The 12,047-nt window shown below is 42.4% G+C and overlaps 1 protein-coding gene across 2 annotated transcripts in view; it reads left to right on the top strand.

Annotated features, from left to right (window-relative positions):
- Positions 1-12,047, top strand: part of sez6b (seizure related 6 homolog b) — an 871,087-nt gene that overhangs the window by 379,847 nt on the left and 479,193 nt on the right. For both annotated transcript variants that reach the window (XM_078547969.1, XM_078547968.1), the window contains exon 3: positions 10,434-10,567. In XM_078547969.1, coding sequence (XP_078404095.1) covers positions 10,434-10,567 — 134 coding nt within the window. The remainder of the gene's footprint in view (positions 1-10,433; positions 10,568-12,047) is intronic.

Genomic DNA, 12,047 nt, shown 5'->3' with positions numbered 1-12,047 from the left:
AGGCTGCCTCTGCCATGTTCTTGGGCAGTGCATTCCAGATCCAAACCACTTGTTGCATGAAAATGATTTTTCCTCATGTTGTCATTGCTTCTTTTGCCAATTACCTTAAATCTGTGCCCCCTGGTTCTCAATCCTTCCACCAATGGGGAAAGTTTCTCCCGATCTACTGTGTCCAGAGCCCTCAAGATGTTGAATACTTCTGTCAAACCTCTTCTCAACCTTCTCTTCTCCAAGGAAAACAATCCCAACTTCTCCAATCTAACTAAGTAACTGAAATTCCTCATCCGTGGAACCATTCTTGTGAATCTTTTATCCAACCTCTCTAACGCCTTCACGTCCTTCCTAAAGTGTGGTGCCCAGAACTGGATGCAATACTGCAGTTGAGGCCGAACCAGTGTTTTATACAAGTTAAACATAACTTCCCTGCTTTTGTACTCTATGCCCTTATTAATAAAAGTTTGTTTGCTTTTTATTAACCGTTCTCTCAACCTGTTTTGCCACCTTGAATGATTTATGCACATATACACCCAGGTCTGCTCTTTCACCTGCTTTAGAATTGTACACTTTATTCTATATTGTCTCTCTGTATTCTTTCTACCAAAATGAATCACTTCATATATCACTGCACTAAACTTCATCTGCCAGTTGTCCGCCCATTCCACCAACTATTTCCTTTTCAAGTTCTACACAGTTCATAATATTTCCAAGTTTCATATCATCCACAAATTTTGAAACTGTGCCCTGTACATCTAGGTCATTGATGTATATCAGGAAAAGCAAGGGTCCTAACACCAACCCCTGGGGAACTTTGCTATATACCTTTCTCCAGTCCAAATAACAGCCATTAATCTCTACTCTCTGTTCGCTGTCACTCAGCCAATTTTAACAAATCTAACGTTCTATGTCTGGAAATATGCCTCCTCCCCAATATTTTCAGCACTAAAATAACAAATCAAAATCCAAACAAAATAGTGGACATTCTATATAGGGCAATGCATTTCCATGATAGAATTGTTAGATACAGGAACTAAATTGCAGCTCATTTTGCTGACAAAGCCTTCCCTTATCATTTTTGCCTGACCATCATAATTTTTGGGAATGTGGTTTTGGGTAGCAATTTTACTTCACGGCGACATGTCAAGATGCCACTCTTGCATTTGTACACCCAGTACATTTTATAGCCTTGATTTTTGCAAGGGCTCCCACAGTACCACAAAAGTGGTTTTTGCACCCAAACGATTTGCAGGCAATTGGGCGGCTAAAACGTGAGGCTGTGCTACTGCCATGCACAATGACAATTTAAAGAAAGGCAGACTTGCACTAATAAAGCACCTTTCATAACCTCAGGCCATCTCAGAGTATTTACCTACAAGACCTGAACACAGCGCAGGGTGAGGGGGATGTTAAAACGTGGATGTCTTGGGGATTTGGCCTGCTCAAGTAAACCTCTTACAGAGAGTTTCTGCTGGAGGTAAAAATATATATTTTAATTACCCTCTAGCAAGTGAATTAAAAAGTTGTAATTCAGTGCAATTCTTGTTTTAAAAGTATGTCCACTATACAAGGAAGATCAGTAGATAAGTTGCCTTATTGCATTCACAAAGCCCCAGATCAGTCTTATATACCATCCTGTAAAACAGGGGGACAATATCTAACATCAAAATATGATATTTTAAGGTCACTCTCAGCCCCTAAACTTCAGTAACTAGAATGTGTAATGAAATGTTAGCTCCTTTTGATGGAATTATTTCCATTTGTTTAAATAAGTATTTTTCCTGGATGTTTAATGTGATCCCTGGTGTTTGAGTGACCTGCTGTTTAGCTTTTTTCAAAATGTGGTTCATGCAACGGTTTCAAAGGCCTTGTATTGTTGTGATATAATAAGGATGCTCTTCATGTGAGATATTCTGCCCCTTGCCACAGATATTTCATCGAATAATATGGCACATTGAAGCTGTAATTCAGGGTTAATAATGAATAAGAGCAGAGCATCTGCAATGGAAGAACATATATTAAAATACATGATGAGCTGAATACCTCACTTTTTAAATTTATTCCTTCACAGAATGTGGGTATTGTTGGAAATTGCCCATCCCTAATTGCCCTTGTTGAGAAGATTACGGTGAGCTGCCTTAGTGAATTTGCTAGGCCATCTCACAGAGCAGTTAAAAGTCAACCTCATATAGCTGTGGGTCTGAAGTCATGTTTTTTTTCCAGAAATATATTTTATCCATAAAATTTGTAAAAGTACAATCCAAAACATTTCAAATAGGACATTCCAGGCAGTGCAATAAAATTCAACTTTTCTCCACAGAGCATGTTGCACCCGGAGGTGCTATGCATGTAATATTTACTATACACATTCAATGTCGAGCATACAGCCTGAGGGCTCGACACAGTTTCCAGCCCCTCAGTGTTCTATACTGTGGGTCTGGAGTCACATATAAACCAGACCGGGTAAGATCAGGAAGTTTCCTTCCCTAAACAACATCATTAGTGAATTAGTTGGATTTTTACAATAATCCAATAGCTTCACGGTCGCCATTACTGACACTGGCATGTTATTTCAGACTTAATTGATTGACTGATATGGTAATTAGCCACAGTCCACGAAGAACCATAGGCATCTCTCTCGCCATTAGAGAGAAACAATTGGTCTTGTAGCTTGAAGGGCACCACTCCACATCAAGCATGGGGCAAGGCGAGGAGGCAGACCTCCCTGAATGACCAAAGCTGGTATGGGGATTCAATACACCACGTTGTCATAATCCTGTACCAGACTCTAGCCATCTAATCAACTGAAATTGACTGAATTCAATCACAAATTGCTATGATGAGATTTCAACTCTTTGGGCAGAATTTTCTGCCTGTCGGGCAGGCGGGCCCGACCCAATCTCTGGCGGGCGGGGAGCCGATCCCCGCTGGAGAAGCGGGCCCCACCGCCATTTTAAGTGGGTGGGCCAATTAAGGTCCGGCAGGAAGCACTATGCGCTCCCTGTGCGGGCGGGGGGTGATTCCCCAAATGCGAGAGTGTGCTCTTTCGCACATGCGCACGAAAGAATGCACATCCCCCTGAGGCTAAGTGCTGCCTCAGGGAGATCGCTGACACTTTTAAAAATATGAAAAATAGAAAAAAAAAATTGCCTAACATGTCCCCCTCATGTGAACATGAGATGGGACATGTTCATAATTAACATAATAACTTTATTAAAAATGTAAAAACCCTGCATGAAACCTCATCCCACCCGTGGATGAGGTTTCATGTTTTATCTGTTTGTCGCCGGGGCTCCTGGCCTGCCCGCCAACCTTAAAGTTGGACAGGCAGGTACACTAAGTACTTTAATTGATCTGTCAATGGCCTCAAATGGCCATTGACAGGTCGGCGGGCCTGCAGCTGATTTCACTGAGCCCCTGCCTTCCTGAAAATTTAAATGGGGCGGGATGAGGTCAGAGGTTCCGCCCCCTGCTCGCCGACGGCAAAATTCTGCCCTTTGGCCTTCGACCTCGGGACTCCAGGCCTCTGGATTAGTAGTCCAGTGACATAATTACTGTGCCACTGCACCCTTACTTTAATCATCTAATTTGGAGATGTTGTGAGCTCAAGACTCTCAAAAGGGTCACAATTTGAACTTCTTTCATGGCTGCTAGAGGGAACGGGCAAATTATTATTTTTTTACTTTTTAACTCAGGCCTGAGTGCACAAAAATAGCAACTTCTTAAAAGAAATTCCCATGACACTAACTATTAATGGCTTTGGTGTGAAGATGCACATTCTGTGCTGTATTAGGTGACCTTAAGGCAATCAAAGTACTCAGCTCATCTTACACTTTAATTAGATCCCTGCTTTTGTGCACAACAGCCACAATATATATCCTGCACTTTATAATTAAAACTGATATTTATTTAAAACCTCTGACCTTCAATGAACTTTTAGTGTTAGAAGAAAAATAGATATTTGCATCTGTACGCCCCCTCCCCTGTCCTCATAGCCACTGAGATAAGTGTAAATCCTTGTGATCTGTAACTTGCAGGGATTTAGGCACTCAGGAAGAATAGGGGATACAGAAAATGAGGATCAAGGGATTGCTTTCAATGCAGGAGACACCTGAGAGACTGAGGTAGCATCTCAGAAGAAAAACTGCCCGGCTTGATATGTTGATTGGGGGAATAAAAAAGGCTAGCACAAATATTTGAGGTTTAAAAGGCATTGTCAGGACAAATTAAAAACAGCTCATCCATGCATGACCATTTTCGAATGCTGGGTAGCATAAGGAAAGGCAATATTGATGTAATAGCCTCCTGCCAACCCAGTATCAACTGGGAATGCCTAAGTAGACTCTGAAATTGTTAATAAGATGCAACGGGGAGTCTGTGAGAATGGTGGAGGGGCTGTCTTAAACATTGGTTCTGGTCAGTGTTCCAAATCTATGTTCAGCGAATTAAAGTAAATGAGCAACAAGGGGCGGAAAAAAAGCCCCTAGCATTCAATTTGACTCGTTAGCTAATAGACATAGCCAACTCCAGAAGGGCCAATTGCAGCTTCTCGTTTGTGTTGAATTACCTCATTTGAAGCATATCTCATAGCAGTATAGCCCTTTGAGTCTGCTCTGTCATTCAATCAGGTCAGAGCTGATCAGCTATCTCCACGCACCCATTTTTGTCCCAAACCCCTTAATAACTTAGGTTAACAAAAATCTATCAGTCTCAGTTTTAAATTTAACAATTGATCGAGTATCAGTTGCCATTTGCAGAAGAGTTCCAAATTTCTACCACCCTTTGCGTGTAGAAGTGTTTCCTCATTCCCCTAGTGATTGGCCTGGCTCTAGTTCTCAGATGATGCCCCCTAGTCCTACAGACCCCAATCATTGGAAATCATTTCGCTCCCTCTAACCTACCTGTTCTCCTTAACTGCCTGAAAACTTTGATCAAATCACCTCTTAACCTTTTAAATTCCAGGGAATACGACCTTAATTTGTCTGATCTGGCCTCATAATTTAATCCTTGGAATCGAGGTATCATTTTGGTATCATTCTAAACTGCACTCCCTCCAAGGTCAATATAACTTTCCTAAGATGTGTTGCCCAGAACTGCTCTCAGTACACCAGATGTAAGCTAACTAGATTGTCGTTAGCATTCCCTTTCAGGTTATTGGTTAGATTCTCGACATGTTAAATTCAAAACACACTCTCGAATAGCTAAAGTATCTCAACTTTGGCTTTGAAAATTTGCAACTGCTTTCACTAACTATTGTGTGAAGAACTGAAATTCTACAAAACTGAAGTCTGCACCATCAAAGAAAATTATGGCAATCGTTCATATCCTGTAGCAGTAACTGACGCTACGCTGATTATTGCAAACGAAACGGATGCTATTTGCTCGAACTTGTGAAAAAAAAAACAAATCATTTTTAAGATTCACTCTTGTGTTCTTAGTAGCCGGTCTAATTTAGCAAAAATTATGGACTTAGAGAAAGATTCCCTCTGTTGTTTGGAGGTCACTAGCAAACACAGATGTAAATGATAGGTTTACAATTTCTCTATGAATAGTGTAAATATTCGCTGTATTATTGTAGTGCTACAAACCAATATGACTAGTGAAGGTTCTTAAGTGTCACTCTAAACCAATGCCCTTCTGAGTGTAAAATGACTGTGGGACAGCCACTTTGTTGTGGGCTCATGACTGACTTTTTAGCTGGGGGAAGGGCAGGAAAGATGGCGCCTCATAAAATCCAGTCCTACGTCTCCCGCCACACAGCCAAATTTCTAAGAGGTCAATAATTTGCCTACTATTCCATGAACGCCTCTTATGAGGGACTTTATCAAATGCCTTCTGGGAGTCAATACAACCATTAAGTTTCCCTCTTTTCAAACCTTAGTCACCTCTTCAAAAAAAAACTCAGTCAGACACATCAGACATGACCTACACTTCATAAATCAATGCTGGCTCTCTTTGATGAGCTGAAAATTTTCACAGTGTTTACTCACCCTATCCTTATTTAAGGACTCATAATTCCCTGACAACAGATGTTAGGCTAACTGATCTATGATTCCCCCATTTCCCTCCCTCACCTTTCTCAAACAGCAGAGTGACATACACAGTTTTCCAAACTAAAGGAACAGTTTCCTAATTGAGAGAACTTTGGACCATTATAGTTAGAGCATTTATAATATTCTCAATGTTGCACCCACAATAGATTCAATTTGTTCTTTTTACTCCATGTCTTTGTATAAAGAGTGCTTATTTTGCCCACACACCCTAACTTGTCCTTCTGCCCTAACGTTTTACTTCCAAGTCGGATGAGTAATCCAGAGGCCCAGGCTAATGCTGGGGGAATGGGTTCAAATCCCACCATGGCAGATGGTGGAACTTAAATTCAATTAATCAATCTGGAATTGAAAGCTAGTCTCAGTAATGATGACCATGAAACTATCATCGGTGAATCTATTGTGGGTGCAACATTGAGAATATTGTAAATGCTCTAACTATAATGTTCCAAAGTTCTCTCAATTAGGACACTGTTCCTTTAGATTGGGAAAACTGTGTATGTCACTCTGCAATTTGAGAAAGGTGAGGGAGGGAAATGGGAAAATCATGGATCAGTTAGCCTAACATCTGCTTAACTAATGTCCTTGAGGGAAGGAAATCTGCAGTCCTTACCTACATGTGACTCCAGACCCACAGCAATGTGGTTAACTCTTAAATGCCTTCTGAATTGGCCTAGCAAGTCACTCAGTTGTATCAAACCGCTACAGAAAAGTTGATGAGGAATGAAACCAGACAGACCACCTGGCATTGATCTAGACACCGGGAACAATGACACACCCAGCCCAGTCGACCCTGCAAAATCCTCCTTACTAACGTGTGGGGGCTTGTGCCAAAATGGGGAGAGCTGTCCCACAGATGAGTCAAGCAACAGGCTGAAATAGTTATACTCATCGAATCACACCTGACAGATCATGTCCCAGACACCAGCATCACTATCCCTGAGTATGTTCTGTCCCACAGACGAGACAGACCCAACAGTGGTATACAGCTGGGAGGGAGTTGCCCTGGAAGTCCTCAATATTGGCTCTGACCCCCATGAAGTCACATGGCATCAGATCAAACATGGGCAAGGGAACCTCCTGTTGATTATCACCTACTGTTACCCCCACCCCCTCAGCTAATGAATCAGTACTCTTCCATGTTGAACACCCACAAAGGGTGGCAAGGGCACAGAATGTACTCTGGGTGGGGGATTTCAATGTCCATCACCAAGAGTGGCTCGGTAGCACCACTACTGACTGAACTGGCTGAGTCCTAAAGGACATAGATGCTAGACTGGATCTGTGGCAGGTGGTGAGGGAACCAACAAGAAGGAAGAACCTATTTAACCTCGTCCTCACCAGTGTACCTGTCGCAAATGCATTTGTCCATGACAGTATCGGGAGGAGTGACCACTGCACAATCCTTGTGGAGACAAGGTCCCACCTCCAAATTGAGGATACCCTCCATCGTGTTGTGTGGCACTACCACAGTTCTAGATTGTGATCTTGAACAGACCTAGCCACTCAAAGCTTGTTATGGCACAGTGGATGGTAAATGCTGAGCTGCTCAAATCCCAGAGGGAAACTTGAAACAACAGTTTGGTTAATTCGGGGGCGGGGGGGGTACAAACCACACTGTTTGGCTTAACTTCTTCTGGCTAAGTATAACATCTTACCATCTCTTTGAAATTCAAACTACTCTGGTTTATCTAAAAATGCAAATGTTCCTCACACCTTACATTCTAAAACTTCAGCCATGTTTCCGTATTTAACATTTCAAACCTAGTTTCCTTTTTGATCACTCAAAAGTTCCAGACTAGCTGTCTCTAATTCAATTAAACCCCTCACATAAGATAAACTAATCCAAACCCCACTATTAACCTATCTTTACAATAAATCACAATATTATGGTAAGTATTACATCCATGAGGTGCTGTTGACCATCAGTAGCAGCAGAACTGTATTCAACCACAATCTGTAACCTCATGACCTGGCATATCCCCCACTCTACCATTACCATTAAGCCAGGGGATCAGCCCTGGTTCAATGAAGAGTGCAGGAGGGCATGCCAGGAGCAGCACCAGGCATACCTAAAAATGAGGTGTCAGCCTGGTGAAGCTACAACACAGGACTACTTGCATGCCAAACAGAGGAAGCAACATGCAAAAGACAGGGCTAAGTGATTCCAAAACCAATGGGTCAGATCTAAGCTCTGCAGTCCAGCCACATCTAGCCATGAATGGTGGTGGACAATTAAACAACTAACTGGAGGAGGAGGCTCCACAAATAACCCCATCCTCAATGATGGGGGAGGCCAGCAAATCAGTGCAAAAGATAAGGCTGAAGCATTCGCTACAATCTTCAGCCATAAGTGCCGAGTGGATGATCCATCTCAACCTCCTCCTGAGGCCCCCAGCATCACAGATGCCAGTCTTCAGCCAATTCAATTCACTCCACGTGATATCAAGAAACAGCTGAAGGCACTGGATAATGCAGAGGCCATGGGTCCGGGCAACATTCTGACAATAATAACGAATACTTGTACTGCAGAACTATCTGCGCCCCTGGCCAAGCTGTTCCAGTAAAGTTACAACACTGGCATCTACCCAGCAATGTGGAAAATTTCCCAGGTATGTCCTATCCACAAAAAGCAGGACAAATCCAACCCGGCCAATTACCGCCCCAAAGGTCTACCCTCGATCATCAGCAAAGCGATGGAAGATGTCATCAACAGTGCTATCAAGCAGCACTTACTCAGCTATAACCTGTACACTGACATTCAGTTTGGGTTCAGCCAGGGCCATTCAGCTCCTGACCTCAATACAGCCTTGGCCCAAACGTGGACAAAAGAGTTGAACTACAGAGGTGAGGTGAGAGTGACTGCCCTTGACTTCAAGGAGGCATTTGACCAAGTGTGGTTTTGAGGAACCCTAGGAAAACTGGAGTCAATAAGAATCGGGGGGGGAAACTCTCCGCTGCGTGGAGTCATACCTAGCACAAAGCAAGATGGTTATGGTTGTTGGAGATCAATCATCTCAGTCCTGGGACAATGCTGCAGGATTCTCAGGGTAGTGTCCTATGCCCAAGCATATGCAGCTGCTTCATCAATGACCTTCCCTCCATCATGAGGTCAGAAATGGGGATGTTTGCTGATGATTGCACAAAGATCGTCACTATTCGCGACTCCTCAGATACTGAAGCAGTCCGTGTCTCTATGTAGCAAGACCTGTATTACATTCAGGCTTGGTCTGATAAGTGACAAGTAATATTAACACCATATAAGTGCCAGGCAATGATCATCTCCAACAAGAGGGAATCTAATCTCCCCTTGACATGCGATGGTATTACCACTGTTGAACCCCCCCCTGCCCCCTTCCACTATCAATATCCTGGGGGTTATTATTGACTAGAAACTGAACTGGACCAGGGTCAGAGGCTGTGAATTCTGTGGCGAGTAACTCTCACCTCCTGACTCCCCAAAGCCTCTCCTCCATATACAAGGCACAAGTCAGGAGTGTGATGGAATACTCTTCAGTTGCCTGGATGACTGTAGCTCCAACAGAACTCACAAAGCTTGACACCATCCAACCCGCTTGCCTCAGCAACTCCATTCACCATCTTGAACATTCACTCCCTCCCCCACAGTGGCAGCTGTGTGTACCACCTACAAGATGCACAGCAGAAACTCACCAAGACTCATTGAACATCACCTTCCAAACCTACGACTGCTAACACCTAGAAGAACAAGGGCGGTAGATGCATGGGAACAACACCACCTTCAATTTACCCTCCAAGCCACACACCCATCCTAACTTAAAACTTTATTTCCGTTCCTTCACTGTCGCTGGGTCAAAATCCTGGAGCTCCCTCACAGCACTGTGGGTGTGGGCGTACCTACACCACATGGACAGGTCTGCAGTGGTTCAAGAAAGCAGCTCACCACCACCTTCTCAAGGGCAATTAGGGATGGGCAATAAATGTGGGCCTAGCCAGCAACAACGCACGTCCTGTGAATGAATAAATTAAAAAGTACTGAGAAAGATTTTCATAATAGATTTTTAAGACTGAGGAAACATTGCATGCAATCTGAAGTTAATCCCTTGGATGGTTTGAAATCTCCTGTGGGACCTTATCCATGTTCTAAATTCTTTTTCAAATTCTAGCCATGCCGAGTGTGAGGAAATAAGCCAACACTCCCAAACAAGTGATGTAAAAACTGATTCATCACAGCCAGAGACACACGTCAGCAGTTTTACTGCAGTCAATAGGGACAAAAGATCTTTATTGATCTGCACAGCAAACCTTTCAAGGAGTCAATTTTGTGCAGGATAGAAAGTGAAATGGGATCAAGGGAGACCCAGACTATGTTTTGCAAGTGCTAATTCCTTTGTCCATTTTCCTTTGCAGTTCCTTGCAGTTTGAATTTCACAGACTTTGAGGGATACATTGAATCTCCAGAATACCCCAGTCACCTGTACTACAGCAACTTGGATTGCATCTACACTATTACAGTCTACAGAGGATATGGAGTGGAACTTCAGGTCAGTGCTTTGTGATCATATATTAATGAGGCTTATTAAAGCTAATACCCTCGACTTGTAAAGGAAAGATAAAACAGTGACTGATCCTAAACTGTTCAAGTGACCATGTATTTTTGCCCTTTTTGAATAGTTTCCATCTGTTGCTCCTTATTTTGTGAGATGCCAGCCTGTATACTGTAAATCCAAGCCCAAGGGGGGACAATGATTGATAGGACATTATTTTCTTGACAGTGGATAAGTGACTGAAACAAATGATGAGGAACATATCCAAAGAAAAGTAGGAACAGGAAAAGGTCACTTTTCCCTCAGGTCTCTGTCTCTTCCTTAGGATTTATTAACTTCTTTCCTTACACTCCCTTTCCAATCAGAAACCCATCAACTTCTTTATCTCAGACTGAAATGTGGCACAACATGCATTATGGCAATAGGCTGTGTGTAACAAACTTATGACCTTATATTCCCTTCAGTACAGCGATGCAGTCACTTTCGAAAGCTGTCTGAGCATTTTACCTTTATGGGTGTGCCCATACTGCCCAATATCTAATTATACTACAGTGTGACCAAAGAGCGTAACCACAGTTATTGCCTTGAGATCTGTACTGGCTACCTGCAACTTCCACCCATGTGCTATGCTTCAATCACCTTGATATATGGCCAAAGCTCCAAGATCTATAGTTCCTTCTCCCTTCTGTAACAGAAATTTGACTCATTTTGGACAGCAATATTTGTACGCAATTGTAAAGAAATCAATGTACAGACACACTGACTAAAAGATGGAGGTAAGAAAATTGCAAGCCTCCTTCATGAAACTTTATAAAGAATTTGGGGCTATTTTATAATTGTTGATTAGCCCAACTCATGAGGAAGACATTTCTAAAGTTAGATACAATCTTCCACAAATACAATTATTCTAATCAGTATTCTGTACTTAAAGGTGAGTCAGTTCAGCGAAAAGATGCATTAATCTTTCCAGCATACTTTGCGTACGTAGTGTGGAAACTGAATTTTTAATCACCTTCAAACAAGCATCCAGGCTATTGAAACACCAAGTGCCAGAAATTGGAAGTACTTATCCTGAGATTAGTGGCAGCTGATTTATTTTTTGAATGACTTATTGTGCAAATAATCTTTAATGAAGTCTGCTGCAATGCCATTATTGAGGAGTAGGCTCATTGGAGAGGTCCAAAGGCAATTGGGCAAATATTTGAGAAGGAAATGATTGCAGAACTATGGGGAAAGAGTTGGGGGTGTGAGACTAATTGGGTATCTTTTTCAAAGAGCCAGTACAGGGATGTGCTGAACAATCCCTTCTGTGCTGTACGATCCTATGGTTGTTGGGGGGAAAGCCGTTGGGTAAGTAAAATTTGCATAATAAAGCTTTTAGGGTTTTATTTTGTCAGGGAAATAAGTTTGTATAAATTAAGCTCTATCTAAGGTTAAGGTAGGAGGTGAACTGGTCGATCTGAGATGCCAAAAATAG

This window comes from Cetorhinus maximus, chromosome 9, assembly GCF_964194155.1.
Source record: "Cetorhinus maximus chromosome 9, sCetMax3.hap1.1, whole genome shotgun sequence".
Lineage (NCBI taxonomy): Eukaryota > Metazoa > Chordata > Chondrichthyes > Lamniformes > Cetorhinidae > Cetorhinus > Cetorhinus maximus.
This window is presented reverse-complemented; position numbering and strand designations above follow the sequence as displayed.